Source organism: Triticum aestivum, chromosome 1A (genome assembly GCF_018294505.1).
Source record: "Triticum aestivum cultivar Chinese Spring chromosome 1A, IWGSC CS RefSeq v2.1, whole genome shotgun sequence".
Taxonomy (NCBI): Eukaryota; Viridiplantae; Streptophyta; class Magnoliopsida; order Poales; family Poaceae; genus Triticum; species Triticum aestivum.
The window spans coordinates 225,914,195-225,933,236 of record NC_057794.1 but is presented as its reverse complement, the minus strand read 5'-3'; the positions used below and the strand labels follow the sequence as shown (position 1 = coordinate 225,933,236).

General features: G+C 41.7%; 1 protein-coding gene across 28 annotated transcripts; it reads left to right on the top strand.

Annotated features, from left to right (window-relative positions):
- Window positions 1–310: 310 nt before the first annotated feature.
- On the top strand, window positions 311–8,381 carry LOC123043801 (uncharacterized). 28 transcript variants are annotated; one of them, XR_006419626.1, is made up of 9 exons: window positions 311–799; window positions 1,172–1,966; window positions 2,062–2,121; window positions 2,391–2,502; window positions 2,803–2,905; window positions 3,059–3,342; window positions 4,342–6,653; window positions 7,018–7,087; window positions 7,250–8,381. XR_006419626.1 is itself a non-coding variant. In XM_044466393.1 (5 exons), the coding sequence occupies exons 1-5, from the start codon at window positions 1,677–1,679 to the stop codon at window positions 4,426–4,428; spliced, it is 516 nt and encodes a 171-aa protein (XP_044322328.1). In that variant the 5' UTR covers window positions 1,589–1,676; the 3' UTR covers window positions 4,429–8,381. The 28 variants fall into 28 exon arrangements, 2 of the variants coding, with proteins under 2 accessions (XP_044322328.1, XP_044322319.1); XR_006419616.1 differs by having other exon boundaries at window positions 1,172–1,488; window positions 1,571–1,966; window positions 4,342–8,381; XR_006419597.1 differs by having other exon boundaries at window positions 1,172–1,815; window positions 1,886–1,966; window positions 4,342–8,381.
- The last annotated feature ends 10,661 nt before the right edge of the window (window positions 8,382–19,042 follow it).

Sequence of the window (19,042 nt, the reverse complement as noted above, 5' to 3'; positions counted from 1 at the left end):
TTTACCAAAAAAAAAATAGCAACCCACGTGGATCCACACGTTTTTTAAGATCATCTATCTACTACTCCCTCCGTCCGAAAAAGCTTGTCCCTCAAATGGATGTATCTATCACCAAATTAGTGCTAGATACATTCATTTGAGAGACAAGTTTGGGACAAGCTTTTCCGGACGGAGGCAGTATCTACTATCTTCTACTATCTATCTACTATCTACTATCTGTCTATCTACTATCTACTATCCACTATCTACTACCATTATAAAAGCACGAGAGGGTGGAGAACCAAATCATCCTATCCATCAAAACCTGCAATCTGATGGTCTATATCCCTTCAGTATACTAAACGCGTTTTATGCTTTAATTACCCACCATGCCATTGGTTAACATCCTCACCAACAGGTCGCTGCCCTCTGCTCTCTCGCGACCACGCCCTCGGGGCAGTTTTCCATTGCCCAGCGCCCCACACCTTGCCCCACCTCTTCCCTCCCCGCCAGCCACCGCCTGCCTCCATCTGCACGCGTCGCCGGACCGCCGCGTCCACACGTAGCCCGGACTGCCGCCCACGCTCCAGGCGCCCGGTCCGCCACGCCCACGCTTGAGGCGCCCAGGCCGCCCCATCCACGCTCCAGGCGAACCGCGGCGCCCACGCTCCAGGCTCCCGGGCCGCCCCCTCCATGCTCCAGGCGGACCACGGCGCCATAGCTCCAGGCGCCCGGACCGCCACGCTCACGCTCCAGCCGCTCGGGCCGCCGCGTCCACGCACCGCCCGGTCACAGGCACCGCCGGTCCTCCACACTGCAGGTGCTTTCCCCTCACATTCTTCCTGGTTGCAGTGACAATTTTTGGTTTAATTGTATGCATGTTCAATACCACTGCCTTCTAATTTCTGCTGCTGTGAGTTCTAGGCTTGCTTCATAGAGTGCCATAGTTAAAACAGATGCAAACATATGTATTGCAGCAATGGACTGCATAATGGGATAGTTGTACATAATGGGAAGATGATTCCGATCCGTCTATCTATGTTGAGGCTCCTGCACTTTATCAATGTTGCTTACTCTGAACTTTGTAGTCGCACATTGTACATGCTGTTTCAATGTCTGATTATTACATATGCTTTTTCACCTCTTTCTGTACTTTGTTGATTTTTCTTTAACATTTGTGTTTTTCCTAAAGGATGAGCAAGAGTAATCCAGACAAAGTTCCAGGAACGACTACGCATCGTTCCCCATTTAAAGACATAACGAACTCGTCTATGATTGAGAATGCAAATGTCACTACTAATAGTCAAGAAGCAAAAAAGAATACATTGTATGCCCGAATGTCTGATGAGAAGAGAGCAACATTCCTTGAAAAACGTTGTATGTCCCGACAAGAAAAGAAGTCTCAGGCTCTGAATATTGTTAATGGTCAACTAACAGTTGAGGCACATGCTCCGTTAGGATCCAAGGAATGTACACCTTTGAGAAACATAACCAACACACACACAAATGGTATGTTCATACTCTGCATATCATAATTATTGAATGACCATTTGCTCATTTTGCTAGGAGTTTGTCTCCTGCGTTGTGCCAGATGCAACATGTACTGAAGCCGTAGGACGCCCTTGAACAGCGGGATCTGCCGCCTCCCTTGGACTTCGCCGGCAAGGCGTGATCCGTCGTCGCCACCCACTCCTCCCATGGGAGGATGCGGCTGCTATCATCAACCTCCGCTCCATGGGCGTGCTCCCAAATTCAATATGTTAGATTTGCAGAGACTGATGTTGCATGACGCAAGAAGAAACATGTGGTTCTGTTGCGAATCACCGCAGCGATGCAGTAAGTTTCCAGATTGATGCTACTGTTACTGCACATGAGGGAATACATGGTTATTATTTTGACCATATAGGTGCCATGGAAACTGGAGAATTTTTATCTACTATACTTGTTCGTTGCCTGCATCATATTGCAGTTCCAAAGTCCACATAAGGTATTCCATTAACATTTCGTATACCATTTTTCCGCCACTCGATCACATAATGAATATCATGAACATTCATACCAAGTTATTTTGTGTCCTATCAGGAATTTTAAATAATACATAATTCATTGGCGTGTACTCTGTCATAGGATGTTGCTTTACATGTAAGATTTTTATCCCCTTTCTAAAGCTAATGATGAAGATAATCCTTTTCTGGAATTAAGCTTCATTTAGAGTGGATAATGTATGGTTGTGCATATGTTGTGTATTTTTTATATTAGATGCATAAACTTTTCTGGTATTAAAACAAGTGAGATTGGTTACAAATAAACAAGTTAGTTCAGCAGCATTCACGTTTTACAACTGGAATCATTTTTGCCAGAGTTATTCCGACCTTTTGGCAAAGTGATTGAATTTTTCCTTTGCACTGCAGTTTGGGCGCACCATGTTTTAACTGAGAAGGCAGTTGTTGGTACAGTTAGAGTTCAAAGAGGTCCTTCGACGAGGGTGTGTCAAAACTCAGCTAGGCGCTTCGATGTCAACTGGTAAGAAGTTAGTGCTGTAGGAAGCTAGATAATTGGTAACATGTATAGCATCATAATTTGTAAACTACAACTTAGTGATTTTGTTTTAGAGGCAACAATTGCGGTATCATATTCACTGATTTTTTTTCATAAAATAGTTCATTGGGTGCTAGCTATCCCTGAAGACTGGTTGTTGTACATACTGGCTGCTGTACATATTTCAGAATATTTGGCTGCTTGCTAGAGAGTGCATACTGGCTGGTGTACAAATTTCAGAATATTTGCAGTACATAAATATCTTATGATGTTAAAAATTCACAGTGGTTCCTTCGCTACCCTCCTCATTCGGTGTTCCACCTCACCACTCCCCAGCAGTGGGAGCAGAGCAGCCGACGGGTTCCTGGCTTACCTGCCTCGCAAAGAGGTAGTCATGACTGAACCTGAAAAAATGCTGCTTCCTGTATACATTAGTAGAGGAAAAAATGACTTGATTTCTGTAGGAGTGTCTTGTGGATTAAGTGGATATGTAATGTCCTTTTTAAAAAGTGGATAGGTAATGTACTATTCTTGATTGCAGCTGGTGCTTTTTTGGAAATTTGGTAACACCACAAGCAGCAATCGATTTTGAAAGCCAAAAAACATCCAAAACATGTACAGTGGGAGTACTGCCAGTTTAGGAGCAAAGTAACCATTACTAGAGTAATGAATATGAGAAATGAATAGTTGATGAAACTGAGCACTGTTGTAATTCTCGACAGTGAAATGGTCTTTTTTGTCCCAGTAAAGGTTGGAGGTAGAATCAGCTTCAATCTCGAGTACCCAATTGTAGAGAAGACGAAAGGAGGCACAACATATATGGAAGTACGAACTCTGGCAGTAACAATTTTATGTTTCCAAGTTAGGTTGATGATATTCAACTTAATAGAACCCAAACTTTTGTTGTTGAGTTCAATATACAGTGTCCCGTGTATAGTTTTTAAGGTGTCATGTTTCTCAAGAGAATACATCTGCACGTAAGGAACTAGCTACCAGTATCAATCTAAATGAACAAGCTCATAAGCAGCTTTGCTTTTGATTCATTCGTTTTATACTTTTGTTGGAGCATAGTTCCATTCATATTTGTGATATACTTATTTTTCTGTATCACTTACAATTTTTGTTTAGCAAAGTGATGTCCCTCTTGAATAATCATATGCTGCTATCCGTTCAGACATTGCACTTAGCAAATGTAATCTTTTATGGGATTAGATGTGATTTTCTGTTTCATTATACTGATTGTGACATCAATGGGATATTGCGTACAATGTTCTAATGTTAAGATGTTGTAAGTACTCACTGTGGTTTCGACATGATGCTTGGTATATGGAGTCTATAGCATCAATGTGATGCATAAGCCTTTCCAAATTAAATCAACTTGTCTGAATTCTTTCCTCTCTTATCGCATGCTTAAGTTTCTTGCTCGTGTTTAGTATGATGCGCAAGAGAGTTGATGCCCACCGAGTTCCAACTCTGAAAGATGTGCATCTCATTATACCTAAAGCACACCCCAAGTAGCAAATCCTGAATGGGATGATGTCTTTTTTTCTTCTGCCGTCGTCGATTACCAGCTCGTGTTCCAAAAAACAAAGACAACTGACTACCTTTCAAACCACTAAAGCATATTATTTAGTTTTTCTAACGCTCAAGATAATGATAATGCATATATCTACAAGAACTGGTTTGATTATTTTGCTTTTAGTTTATTGCACTCATGGAATGCGAAGGAACTAAATCTACCAATTTGCAGGGTCAATATTCATTATTTCATGATTTTATGTTCTACTATGCAAAAACTTAGATTGACTTGCTATTTTCATTCAGGATGGTAACCAGATAATGAAGCAATTTTTGGTGCACCTACTCAACTACATCAACAGTGAAGCTGCACACAACATTTCGGATGTTTGAGAGAATTGATCAGCTTCATCAGGAAATACTGCTATAATTTTTTGGCTCTATGAATAAGATGAGTCGATGATACATTGAAGTGTCTTCTTGATTTATAATAGTACTTTTTAGTGCAATTAAAATATCTTTCTGGGTATGTTAATTCTTACATATATATTAGTTGAGACGTGCATTTGCACGGGCACGCTTACTAGTAAGGAAAGAAAAGCATTGAATAGGAAAGAGAGTTGATTGCAGATTCGTTTTTCCTTTGGAGCCCTGTTTCTTTTCGTGGTAAAATAGCAAAAAAAAAAGGTGTGGCAGATCTGTTGGGATTTGGGACGTGATCCTTCCCACGTGTGTTGTTTGACTTTGGAAAGAATCAGAATAAAAAGAGAGAGGACGACTTAATTGGTAGAGTTCGGAAGGAAATAACGTGAGTTATCTCTACTACTATTAAACAAGCAAACATATTCTTTTCTAAACGCACCCCATCAAACGTACACACAATAATTTCAGACTATTAGAGCCACACGATTAGGGATACTCATTTAGATCTAGCCGTCAGAATAACAACTAGCCCTCAACCAAAAGTACATCTATCAATTTTAGTGGGCGGACGAAAACTCTGCCGGCCATCGTACGCACGAGCGAACGAAAAGTTCTCGACACCCACCTAATCTCACCCCTAAATTAGCGCTAACCTCCCAATCTCACCCCAAATTTAGCGCTAACCTCTCTGGTCGCACAAATCTCCTCCAAGCAGAGTGGACGCGCCGTGGGCGGCCACTGGCGATGAGGTCGCGCGCGATCCCGCGCGGCGCGGCGGCTCCCGCTCCACCTCGCCTCTCCGGCTGCACAGGTCTCCTCCCTAGGCACGACGTGGGTGCACGCAGACGCAGGGCGGTCGCCGGCGAACGAGGCCGCACGCGAGACCGCGGCGAGGCGGCGCGGAGCCCTTTGCTCCCTCCAGTTTGTGATCTGCTCATCTGCATCGGTCACCTCCATCGCCACCGCGAGTCACCTCCTCCTCCGCCGCCAGGAATCCCATTGACGGCAAGGTAACTGCCCTCCCCGGTCATCACGCCCTGCTTGCTGCGTGTGTGTGGTGTGCTGTGTGGGTGCTTAATGCTGAGTGCTTTCCAGCTTGTCGCTGATGGCCCGCTGCTGTTGCTTTGTTGTATAGTAGTATGATTTTTGAGTCAGACTATGATCCATGCACTTAAGGGAAGGGATTATGATGCTGCTGAACTGGGAGTCCTTTATCTTGAAGCCAGAAGTTTGGTATTGGCTGATGTTCCCCTTAGCGTTTGGGCATTTCAAGCCCCTTACTTAAGCGATTTTACGTGTGCACAAGTTTAAGTGGAATACATTTTTCTGTTCAAGAAAAACTTGCTTTATTAATTTGTTTTATCTGGCGATGGAGTGATGGTGCACGAGGACGGACTTCCTAGATAAGAAAATGTCTGTGCTCTTCTCGATGGTGCAAAGTTGAGGTGTTCTCAAATCTCAATGACCTATTCTTTTTTACTACTCACTCTTGAATGTTCCTTTTTTTTTTGTTTTTGTCTATTCTTATGTTCTTTGTTTCCGATTTCAACTTTCCAAGGATTTAGTTAAAAAAAATCATCTCTACTACTATTAAACAAGCAAACATATTCTTTTCTAAACGCACCCCATCAAACGTACACACAATAATTTCAGACTATTAGAGCCACATGATTAGGGATACTCATTTAGATCTAGCCGTCAGAATAACAACTAACCCTCAACCAAAAGTACATCTATCAATTTTAGTGGGCGGACGAAAACTCTGCCGGCCATCGTACGCACGAGCGAACGAAAAGTTCTCGACACCCACCTAATCTCACCCCTAAATTAGCGCTAACCTCCCAATCTCACCCCAAATTTAGCGCTAACCTCTCTGGTCGCACAAATCTCCTCCAAGCAGAGTGGACGCGCCGTGGGCGGCCACTGGCGATGAGGTCGCGCGCGATCCCGCGCGGCGCGGCGGCTCCCGCTCCACCTCGCCTCTCCGGCTGCACAGGTCTCCTCCCTAGGCACGACGTGGGTGCATGCAGACGCAGGGCGGTCGCCGGCGAACGAGGCCGCACGCGAGACCGCGGCGAGGCGGCGCGGAGCCCTCTGCTCCCTCCAGTTTGTGATCTGCTCATCTGCATCGGTCACCTCCATCACCACCGCGAGTCACCTCCTCCTCCGCCGCCAGGAATCCCATCGACGGCAAGGTAACTGCCCTCCCCGGTCATCACGCCCTGCTTGCTGCGTGTGTGTGGTGTGCTGTGTGGGTGCTTAATGCTGAGTGCTTTCCAGCTTGTCGCTGATGGCCCGCTGTTGTTGCTTTGTTGTATAGTAGTATGATTTTTGAGTCAGACTATGATCCATGCACTTAAGGGAAGGGATTATGATGCTGCTGAACTGGGAGTCCTTTATCTTGAAGCCAGAAGTTTGGTATTGGCTGATGTTCCCCTTAGCGTTTGGGCATTTCAAGCCCCTTACTTAAGCGATTTACGTGTGCACAAGTTTAAGTGGAATACATTTTTCTGTTCAAGAAAAACTTGCTTTATTAATTTGTTTTATCTGGCGATGAAGTGATGGTGCACGAGGACGGACTTCCTAGATAAGAAAATGTCTGTGCTCTTCTCGATGGTGCAAAGTTGAGGTGTTCTCAAATCTCAATGACCTATTCTTTTTTACTACTCACTCTTGAATGTTCCTTTTTTTTGTCTATTCTTATGTTCTTTGTTTCCGATTTCAACTTTCCAAGGATTTAGTTAAAAAAATCAAGGATTGTTCTTCTCATGCCTTCTGTTGGTTGTTCAAGGATGGTGCTGAAATTTTGGGAGAGATGGAGAACATGGAGCCTTGGGTAGCTGAAGTACATCCTTCCTTAAGCGTAAGATGCGTTCTGGTTCATAGGTAAATCATGAAGCAAAACTTTGTTGCTTTTTCAATTTTTCTCTATGAAGCAAGATGGTCTGCATTTTAACAGTACACGAATATAAAATAGGGATGGTTAAAACAATGGCTCAAGTTTTGATTTGATAGTTAAAACAATGTTAAAAAATAGGATTGTTTTGTGCTCTCTTCGGATATTAATCCAATTAGGCTTAGCGGTATATGAATGCACAAGCTCTTTAGGAAAGCCAAAAGAGAAAATGGAAAACTATTACATGTCTATTTGTCCAAACAACGTAAATCGAGACTTCTATCTTGCCAAAACCTCTTATTATTGCGTTCATTTTCTTCCTATTGTTTACATTGTCACCTCTTTGTTGGTTGTTGTTTGGTGCCAAGGCCATTAGAAAAGAGTAATGCCTCAAACAAGGTAGTTCTGAAGATAGAACTCAGGGTAGCTACCATCGATGATGCTTTCCAGCAAGCTCCTGGGTGACTACTCGATGCCGACCATTGTTGGTTTCCTTCATGGCTATTGTAAAATGATGATTCATATATCACATGCTCTTTATTGGTATTGGCATGCCTGTATCACTTCACTTTTGTTCCTTTCTTAGGGGTTGCAAGAAACATATACTAATGGTTACGGGCAGAGGAGCAAATAAGAGAAATTACAATGTCACAACTATTCTCAGTTATGAGAATACTGAAACGGATATAGACTGATGAGATGATGTTCATACATGTTGAAGCAGGTTTCGGAAAGAAGTAATGGATATAGAACTAACTATGCTCATCCTGTTGGTAGGACATTCTCATAGATCGTTTTTTTTCTTGTTCTGGTTGTCATATGCTAAAGGCTGTGTACCTATGAAAAAAGAAGATACTTCAAATTTTTTATGTAGTACTTGGTGTATGTGTGCTCATGAGGTGTCCGGGTACTCATGATGTAACATTAGATTTTTGTTATGTTCTAATTTTCTTACCCTTGCAGTACCAACAATGTATACAGTACTCCGATACTGCTAGCGAAGTGATTTTTCTTTTAATTGTTTTTCCACGGGATTTTGTGTGATGATCACCGAATAACTTAAATACCTTTTCAGTAATGACTTTGGATAAAGACGAAGCAGAGAACATGATCTTGGTGAGGGCATCTCAATGGAGATGAGAGAGTGTTGCACAGGTGGATTTATTGTTTTGGGGAAATAGAAAAAAATCTTGCTTGGTTCTTATATTCTCTTTCTGATGTATTTTTTATGTATTATTAGCATGGAATAGATGATAGATACCTCACACATAGGTTTGAACTTATATACGTTTCATAATATGGTTGGACATTGCTGTCTTATACATTATGTTTCATTTTTTCTCACAATTATGCACCCTTAATATGTGTTCGTATTGCTTTTATAACTTGTTTATTCATTTATGTCATATATATTCCTACTCATAGTCTGTTTTGTGAGAAATTGTTTGTTTTTAATAGCTTTCCATGGATAATGGACCGTGTATGGTGATTGGTGGCTTTATTAATCTGCAAGCACTCTTACATATTAGTGATCTTGAGCATGTTTGTCATGGTTTACTTATGTGTGCGTGATTGGGAGTGGTGCTTCTCATAAAATAAAACTGTGGTCTCACCAGTTGGTTTGCTCATTGTATTATTCGTATATTAGTCGAGACGTGTATTGCACGTGCAACCTTACTAGTTGGAAAGAAAGGAGGTAAAAAGAAAGAGATGTAAAAGGAAAGGAGAAAAATCAGATTTTCCTTGCTCGTTTGGAGGAGGAAAAAACTGCCGGGCGCATACATGGTCAGCTAACTTGTAGGAGAAATAATAGGCACATTTGTTCCGGCGCTTGAAAAAAAAGCAAGGTTGGTTGTGGTTCTTTGAAGAGATAAAGTCTAGATTCGTTTGATCCACAAAAAAAAGTAAGATTTCGTTGGAGGTTTTCAAGTCTGGACCTGTCCTTGAAAAAAAAACCATACGTGGTGGGATTTTCTCTTGAGAAGAGAGAGAGAGATTTGAACAAGGAAAGAAGGAGAATTGTTTTGGCAAGTGTGCATCCGGAAGAGATATAAGAATATTTCAAAAAAAAAGGAGGAAGTGTCGCTCTTTGGAAGTCCACGATGGTTTCCTTCTATCGTGATACAATTCAGGGATCCGGCTTGCCTGCTCCCTTCCCATGTTTCCATCCGTGCTCTCACCTCATCCAACAATTGTATTTTTTTCTTTTTTCTTTCTAATCTAATCATCTCACCTCTTGATTTTAATGGGGTGGGGCCGGGCTTTATTTTGTTTCAATCAAATCAAGCCACGGGCTTTATTTTGTTCCAATCAAATCAAGCCACGTATGCGGGAGCACGGATGGGCACACGGAAGGGGAGCAGGCAAGTCTCGTCCACAGTTCAGGCATCACATAATTTCGATGGAGATATATTTAGTATTTTTTTCCGGTTATTCTGGCTGTAGGTCCCATCCATTGATTCACGTGAGGAAAGTGATCATTGTAGCTTTTTTAAACATCAGTACACACAAGCGCTCATATACACGCGCATATACTCACCCCTATAAACGCACACATTCACACCCTACCCCTATGAGCACCTTCGAAAGACTGAGCCGACATATCATCTTGAAATTTACGAAGTCAACGTAGGCACCTCGTCGTCGATGGAAACGTCTCCTCCTACTAAATGCGCATCGCCGGAAATCCTGAAATAAATCCAGGAATAAATGCGAGCATCAGGATTTGAACCCTGATGGGCTGGGGATACCACAATCTCTCTAACCATCCAACCACAGGTTGGTTCGCATTGATTATTGTAGCTATTCGTTGTGCATCCCTTGTGACTTAATAAAAAAAGAGTGGTACCAGGAGGTTTGCACCAATGTTGTGTGTTGGCTGGAGCCCACGTTGGACATTGGATAGAAACAAAAGAGCAGGTGTTTGAAAGGGAATATAGTGCTAATATTTTGGTTCGGTTGGAGAGTGGACTTTCAAAAAAAAAAAGAAGTACAAGTGGCTAGTGGTGCTACTACTTGGATCGTTGTGAGGCGAAAAGGAGAAAAAAAAAGAGGCGAAAAGGAGAAAAAAAAGTTAAGGCCTCTTTTGGTTCATAGGATAGAATTATCGTAGGAATAGGAATCTTGTAGGAAATGAGATGACATGTATCTCAAATCCTATGAGTAGGAATATGAAACAAGATGTCATTTGGTTGACATCAAAGGAATTTTTCTATTGAGTCTAGGCTCATTTTTATTTTCCTATGAAATATGCAGGATAGGAACCAATCCTATGTAAGAATAGGAATCCATTCCTATGAACCAAAGGGCTCTAAAGGAAAAAATCCTATAAGAATCCTATCCTCTAGAAATCCTATGAAATTCCTACAAACCAAACGAGCCCTAAGTGGCTTGCTAGCGCTACTTGTTTGTATATCCTCTTTTGATCTAGCACTCGGGATTTTCACTTTGGTTCCGGCTGTGAATTCGTCTGTGTGTTAGGCTCGTGTCTCTAGTCTGGTAGCCTAAGACCAGCATTCGACCACTTTAAACGAATTTTCAGCTTGCATTAATTAACGTGGTTATAGCATTTTTTTCCACATATATAAAGCCAACCCAGCTTCACATATTTCTACACTATGTATCCATACTTTCACCTGGCAATCGTTTTACCCAACTTTTGGAGTTACTTGACACCGCTGGTTGCCGATCACCGCCTGCTGCATGGTAAGAACTTGTAAGACATTGATATTTGCGTTACTGTGAGCGTTTTACCACCACATCCTAGTAGTTATAGGAACATTATTTTTGGATTTTTTTTCTTGTTTCTACTAATCGTGACAGGATCTAGAGTCAATTCATGGGCTTTGTCGGTCGCGGGAGACGTGCCACCACCTATGCAAATTCCACAACGATCACGAGAGGTGCATGAACATCCAAATGCATATGATCATGTTAATGTTCCTATACCATCATTTAATGACCGTTTTAGACCTGCTTTGTATATTGAATGGGAGTTCGACATAAATAATATATTTGCTTCCCATAATTTTGATGAACGTAAAAAGTTAAGGTTGCAGTTGTTTCTTTCACTGGTTATGCTTTAGTTTGGTGGAGTGAATATTGTCGGTTACACCCTGATTATATACCTATTACTTGGGATGATTTGAAACTTGCCATGCGACATACATTCGTCCCCGCTTATTATACTCGTGACATGATTAAAAAGTTGCAACATTTAAAACAAGTAGTGACACTGTAACGAAATATTATGATGATTTACAAACTACATTGTTGCATTCCTCTTTAGAAGAAATCGAAGATGATTTTTATGGATAGATTTTGGGAAGGATTAAACTGTGACATTCAGGAGATACTAATTCATGAACAATGTTATCCTATGGACCGTTTGTTTCGTCTTGCTTGCAAAGTTGAATAGGAGATTGCCCAGAAAACAAACAAGCGGAAGGTGCAAATCCCAAGAGTTGCGATGGTTGTTCCTTCCACCACTGCGCCTACTATGACAACAACATCCATTATTGTGAGCACTACATCACCTCCACCACATGACCTGTCGCCACCTAGAGTGCCTACATCATCTGAGTTAACCATAATAGGTAATGTCAAATGTATTATTCTTCCACCTCCACATGAGTATGGTGAATGTCTTGTTAATTTAAATGCACCATGCGATGAGCTACCTACTACTTTGATCACACCAGCTTTTTTAGAGGACTCTGTTGATGATTTGACTTTGCCATGTGATCAAGCAATTTTGAGTGAATCCGTTGAATTAACTATCGATGCGAAAGAATCACGTGAATCAGGGAATAACTCAAATTTGGATCAAATACGTTTGAAAATAATTGTGCCAATGTTTAATCATTTTGATATGACCTCTAATCTTGGTGATGGTTCATCAATGTTGGGGTGGTTTAATGATAAGCATTGTTAATCTTCTGATATGAATAAGAGCTTCTTATATGTGCAAACTGAGTTGAAATATTTTCATGCCTTTGACTTCTTGTGATAATATATTGGCTTTATATTTCACGACTTTTGAAGGGTGCTCTTGTATAACCATGTCACATGTGCCCTAACCGAGATCAGCAAAAATGGATGGCATATACATATACAACGTGTACACCTTATCTCTTTTGTTAGCCACATTTCAGACTAATCAACGCCGAGGACGGCTTTGTTTTCAAGAAAGGGAGGATGATGAGAACATGGCTACCGCAATTACACCCATATCCCCTTTTGTTTTACCTCTTGGAACAATTGCTAGAGCTCGCACACGCCAATTAAATTATCAGGTACTTCCATTTTTTGGTAATGTTTCTAGTGTTCATGAGAATATGATGCCGCCTAACTTAGATACATCTGTGTTGCTTGCAAATGAAGGGCCTAGCATGGACAAGAAGGATGAACATTGGAGCATCTGAAGGAAATATGCCCTAGAGGCAATAATAAAGTTATTATTTATTTAATTATATCATGATAAATGTTTATTATTCATGCTAGAATTGTATATAAACCGGAATACATGTGTGAATACATAGACAAACAGTATGTCACTAGTATGCCTCTACTTGACTAGCTCATTGATCAGAGATGGTTAAGTTTCCTAACCATAGACAAAGAGTTGCCATTTGATTAATGAGATCACATCATTAGGAGAATGATGTGATTTACTTGACCCGTTCTGTTAGCTTAGCACACGATCGTTTAGTATGTTGCTATTGCTTTCTTCATGACTTATACATGTTCCTATGACTATGAGATTATGCCACTCCCGTTTACCGGAGGAACACTTTGTGTGCCACCAAACGTCACAACGTAACTGGATGATTATAAAGGTGCTCTATAGGTGTCTCCGAAGGTACTTGTTGGGTTGGCGTATTTCGAGATTAGGATTTGTCACTCCGATTGTCGGAGCGGTATCTCTGGGCCCACTCGGTAATGCACATCACTATAAGCCTTGCAAGCATTGCAACTAATGAGTTAGTTGCGGGATGATGTATTACGGAATGAGTAAAGAGACTTGCCGGTAACGAGATTGAACTAGGTATTGAGATACCGACGATCGAATCTCGGGCAAGTAACATACCGATGACAAAGGGAACAACGTATGTTGTTATGCGGTTTGACCGATAAAGATTTTTGTCGAATATGTAGGAGCCAATATGAGCATCCAGGTTCCGATATTGGTTATTGACCGGAGACGTGTCTCGGTCATGTCTACATAGTTCTCGAACCCGTAGGGTCCGCACGCTTAAAGTTCGATGACGGTTATATTATGAGTTTATGTGTTTTGATGTACCGAAGGAGTTCGGAGTCCCGGATGAGATCGGGGACATGACGAGGAGTCTTGAAATGGTTGAGACGTAATGATCGATATATTGGACGACTATATTCGGACATCGGAAAGGTTCCGAGTGATTCGGGTATTTTCGGGAGTACCGGGGAGTTAAGGGAATTCGTATTGGGCCTTAATGGGCCATACGAGAAAGCAGAGAAAGGCCTCAAAGGGTGGACGCACCCCTCCCCATGGGCTGGTCCGAATTGGACTAGGGAAGGGGGCGCCCCCTTCCTTCCTTCTCCTTTTCCCTTGCCTTTCCTTCTCTCCTACTCCTACTACTTGGAAGGGATCCTAGTTCTACTAGGAAAGGGGGAATCCTACTCCCGGTGGGAGTAGGACTCCCCTAGGGTGCGCCATAGAGAGGGCCGGCCCCTCCCCTCCTCCACTCCTTTATATATGTGGCCAGGGGGCACCCCATAGGGACAACAGTTGATCAAGTTGATCTTTTAGCCGTGTGCGGTACCCCCCCTCCACCATAGTCCACCTCGATAATACTGTAGCGGTGCTTAGGCGAAGCCCTGCATCGGTAGAACATCAACATCGTCACCACGCCGTCGTGCTGACGAAACTCTCCCTCAACACTCAGCTGGATCGGAGTTCGAGGGACGTCATCGGGCTGAACGTGTGCTAAACTCGGAGGTGCCCTGCGTTCGGTACTTGATCGGTCGGATCATGAAGACGTATGACTACATCAACTGCGTTGTGCTAACGCTTCCGCTTTCGGTCTACGAGGGTACGTGGACACACTCTCCCCCTCGTTGCTATGCATCACCATGATCTTGCGTGTGTGTAGGAAATTTTTGAAATTACTACGTTCCCCAACAGTGGCACCCGAGCCAGGTTTTATGCGTAGATGTCATATGCACGAGTAGAACACAAGTGAGTTGTGGGCGATATAAGTCATACTGCTTACCAGCATGTCATACTTTGGTTCGGCGGTATTGTTGGATAAAGCGGCCCGGACCGACATTACGCGTACGCTTACGCGAGACTGGTTCTACCGACGTGCTCTGCACACAGGTGGCTGGCGGGTGTCAGTTTCTCCAACTTTAGTTGAACCGAGTGTGGCTACGTCCGGTCCTTGCGAAGGTTAAAACAGCACTAACTTGACAAACTATCTTTGTGGTTTTGATGCGTGGGTAAGAACGGTTCTTGCTAAGCCCATAGCAGCCACGTAAAACTTGCAACAACTAAGTAGAGGACGTCTAACTTGTTTTTGCAGGGCATGTTGTGATGTGATATGGTTAAGACATGATGCTAAATTTTATTGTATGAGATGATCATGTTTTGTAACCGATTTATCGGCAACTGGCAGGAGCCATATGGTTGTCGCTTTATTGTATGCAATGCAATCGCCCTGTAATGCTTTACTTTATCACTAAGCGGTAGCGATAGTCGTAGAAGTATAAGATTGGCGAGACGACAACGATGCTACGATGGAGATCAAGGTGTCGCGCTGGTGACGATGGTGATCATGATGGTGCTTCGGAGATGGAGATCACAAGCACAAGATAATGATGACCATATCATATCACTTATATTGATTGCATGTGATGTTTATCTTTTATGCATCTTATCTTGCTTTGATTGACGGTAGCATTATAAGATGATCTCTCACTAAATTTCAAGATAAAAAGTGTTCTCCCTGAGTACGCACCGTTGCCAAAGTTCGCCGTGCCCAGACACCACGTGATGATCGGGTGTGATAAGCTCTACGTCCATCTACAACGGGTGCAAGCTAGTTTTGCACATGCAGAATACTCGGGTTAAACTTGATGAGCCTAGCATATGCAGATATGGCCTCGGAACACTGAGACTGAAAGGTCGAGCATGAATCATATAGTAGATATGATCAACATAGTGATGTTCACCATTGAAAACTACTCCATTTCACTTGATGATCGGTTATGGTTTAGTTGATTTGGATCACGTGATCACTTAGAAGATTAGAGGGATGTCTTTCTAAGTGGGAGTTCTTAAGTAATATAATTAATTGAACTTAAATTTATCATGAACTTAGTCCTGGTAGTATTAGCATATCTATGTTGTAGATCAATAGCTCGCGTTGAGCTCCCCTATTTTTTTTGATATGTTCCTAGAGAAAACTAAGTTGAAAGATGTTAGTAGCAATGATGCGGATTGGATCCGTGATCTTAGGTTTATCCTCATTGTTGCACAGAAGAATTATGTCCTTGATGCACCGCTAGGTGACAAACCTATTGCAGGAGCAGATGCAGATGTTATGAACATTTGGCTAGCTCAATATGATGACTACTTGATAGTTTAGTGCACCATGCTTAAACGACTTAGAATCGGGACTTCAAAGACATTTTGAACGTCATGGACCATATGAGATGTTCCAGGAGTTGAAGTTAATATTTCAAGCAAATACCCGAGTTGAGAGATATGAAGTCTCCAACAAGTTCTATAGCTAAAAGATGGAGGAGAATAGCTCAAGCAGTGAGCATGTGCTCAGATTGTCTGGGTACTACAATCGCTTGAATCAAGTGGGAGTTAATCTTCCAGATAAGACAGTGATTGGCAGAGTTCTCTAGTCACTATCACCAAGTTACTAGAACTTCGTGATGAACTATAATATGCAAGGGATAACAGAAATGATTCCCAAGCTCTTCGTGATGCTGAAATCGACGAAGGTAGAAATCAAGAAAAACATCAAGTGTTGATGGTTGACAAGACCATTAGTTTCAAGTAAAGGGCAAAAGGAAGAAGGGGAACTTCAAGTAGAACGGCAAGCGAGTTGCTGCTCATGTGAAGAAGCCCAAGTCTGGACCTAAGCCTGAGACTATGTGCTTCTACTGCAAAGGGACTGGTCACTGGAAGCGGAACTGCCCCAAGTATTTGGTGAATAAGAAGGATGGCAAAGTGAACAAAGCTATATTTGATATACATGTTATTGATGTGTACTTTACTAGTGTTTATAGCAACCCCTCGGTATTTGATACTAGTTCAGTTGCTAAGAGTGGTAACTCGAAAACGAGAGTTGCAGAATGAACATAGACTAGTTAAGGGTGAAGTGACGATGTGTATTGGAAATGGTTCCAAGATTGATATGATCATCATCGCACACTCCATATACTTTCGGGATTAGTATTAAACCTAAAATAAATATTATTTAGTGTTTGTGTTGAGCATAAATATGATTGGATCATGTTTATTGCAATACGGTTATTCATGTAAGTTAGAGAATAATTGTTGTTCTGTTTACATGAATAAAACCTTCTATGGTCATACACCCAATGAAAATGGTTTGTTGGATCTCGATCATGGTGATACATATTTTCATAATATTGAAGCCAAAAGATGCAAAGTTAATAATGATAGTGCAACTTATTTGTGGCACTGTCGTTTAGGTCATATTGGTGTAAAGCGCATGAAGAAAATCCATGTTGATGGGCTTTTGGAATCACTTGATTATGAATCGGTTGATGTTTGCGAACCATGCCTCATGGGCAAGATGACTAAGACTCCGTTCTCCGGAACTATGGAGCGATCAACAGATTTGTTGGAAATCATACATACTAATGTATGTGGTCCGATGAATATTAAGGCTCGCGGCAGGTATCATTATTTTCTGATCTTCACAGATGATTTGAGCAGATATGAGTATATCTACTTGATGAAACACAAGTCTGAAATATTTGAAAAGTTCAAAGAATTTCAGAGTGAAGTGGAGAATCATCGTAACAAAAAAAAAGTTTCTACGATATGATCGCAGAAGTAAAATATTTGAGTTACGAGTTTGGCCTTCAGTTAAAATAATGTGAAATAGTTTCACTACTCACGCCACCTGGAACACCACAGTGTAATGGTGTGTCCGAACATCGTAACCGTACTTTATTAGATATGGTGCGATCTATGATGTCTCTTACCGATTTACCACTATCGTTTCGGGGTTATGCATTAGAGACAGCTACAGTCACGTTAAATAGGGCACCATCTAAATCCGTTGAGACGACACCGTATGAACTATGGTTTGGCAAGAAACCTAAGCTGTCGTTTCTTAAAGTTTGAGGTTGCAATGCTTATGTGAAAAAGTTTCAACCTGATAAGCTCAAACCCAAATCAGAGAAGTGCGTCTTCATAGGATACCCAAAAGAAAATGTTGGGTACACCTTCTATCACAGATCCGAAGGAAAGATATTCATTGCTGAGAATGGATCCTTTCTAGAGAAGGAGTTTTCTCTCGAAAGAAGTGAGTGGGGGGAAAGTAGAACTTGATGAGGTAACTGTACCTGCTCCCTTATTGGAAAGTAGTTCATCACAGAAATCTGTTCCTGTGACTACTACACCAATTAGTGAGGAAGCTAATGATGATGATCATGTAACTTAAGATCAAGTTACTACCGAACCTCGTAGGTAAACCAGAGTGAGATCCACACCAGAGTGGTACGGTAATCCTGTTCTGGAGGTCATGTTACTTGACCATGACGAACCTACGAACTATGAGGAAGCGATGATGAGCCCAGATTCCACGAAATGGCTTGAGGCCATGAAATCTGAGATGAGATCCATGTATGAGAGCAAAGTATGGACTTTGATTGACTTGCCCATTGATCAGCAAGCCATTAAGATTAAATGGATCTTCAAGAGGAAGACGGATGCTGATAGTAGTGTTACCATCTACAAAGCTAGAATTGTCGCAAAAAGGTTTTCGACAAGTTCAAGGTGTTGACTATGATGAGAGTTTCTCACTCGTATCTATGCTTAAGTCTGTCCGAATCATGTTAGCAATTGCCGCATTTTATGACATCTGGCAAATGAATAAACAAAACTGCATTCCTTAATGGATTTATTAAAGAAGAGTTGTATATGATGCAACCAGAAGGTTTTGTCAATCCTAAAGGTGCTAACAAAATATGCAAGCTCCAGCGATCCATCTATGGACTGGTGCAAGCATCTCGGAGTTGGAATATACGCTTTGATAAGTTGATCAAAGCATATAGTTTTATACAGACTTGCGGTGAAGCCTGTATTTACAAAAAAGTGACTGGGAGCACTACAACATTTCTGATAAGTATATGTGTATGGCATATTGTTGATCGGAGATAATGTAGAATTATTCTGCAAAGCATAAAGGACTGTTTGAAAAGAGTTTTTTCAAAGAAAGACCTCGGTGAAACTGCTTACATATTGAGCATCAAGATCTATAGAGATAGTTCAAGACGCTTGATAAGTTTTTCAATGAGTACATACCTTGACAAGATTTTGAAGTAGTTCAAAATGGAACAGTCAAAGAAGGAGTTCTTTCCTGTGTTACAAAGGTGTGAAGTTGAGTAAGACTCAAAACCCGACCACGGCAGAAGATAAAGAGAGAATGAAAGTCATTC

What these genes read in the sequence shown, in the direction of transcription:
- LOC123043801 (XM_044466384.1), top strand. Translation starts at nt 1,677, where the DNA reads ATGGGAGGATGCGGCTGCTATCATCAACCTCCGCTCCATGGGCGTGCT. An exon ending in CGAATCACCGCAGCGATGCA is followed by an intron (nt 1,816 to 2,390) that starts GTAAGTTTCCAG and finishes TTTGCACTGCAG; the next exon opens with TTTGGGCGCACCATGTTTTA. An exon ending in CTTACCTGCCTCGCAAAGAG is followed by an intron (nt 2,906 to 3,267) that starts GTAGTCATGACT and finishes GTCCCAGTAAAG; the next exon opens with GTTGGAGGTAGAATCAGCTT.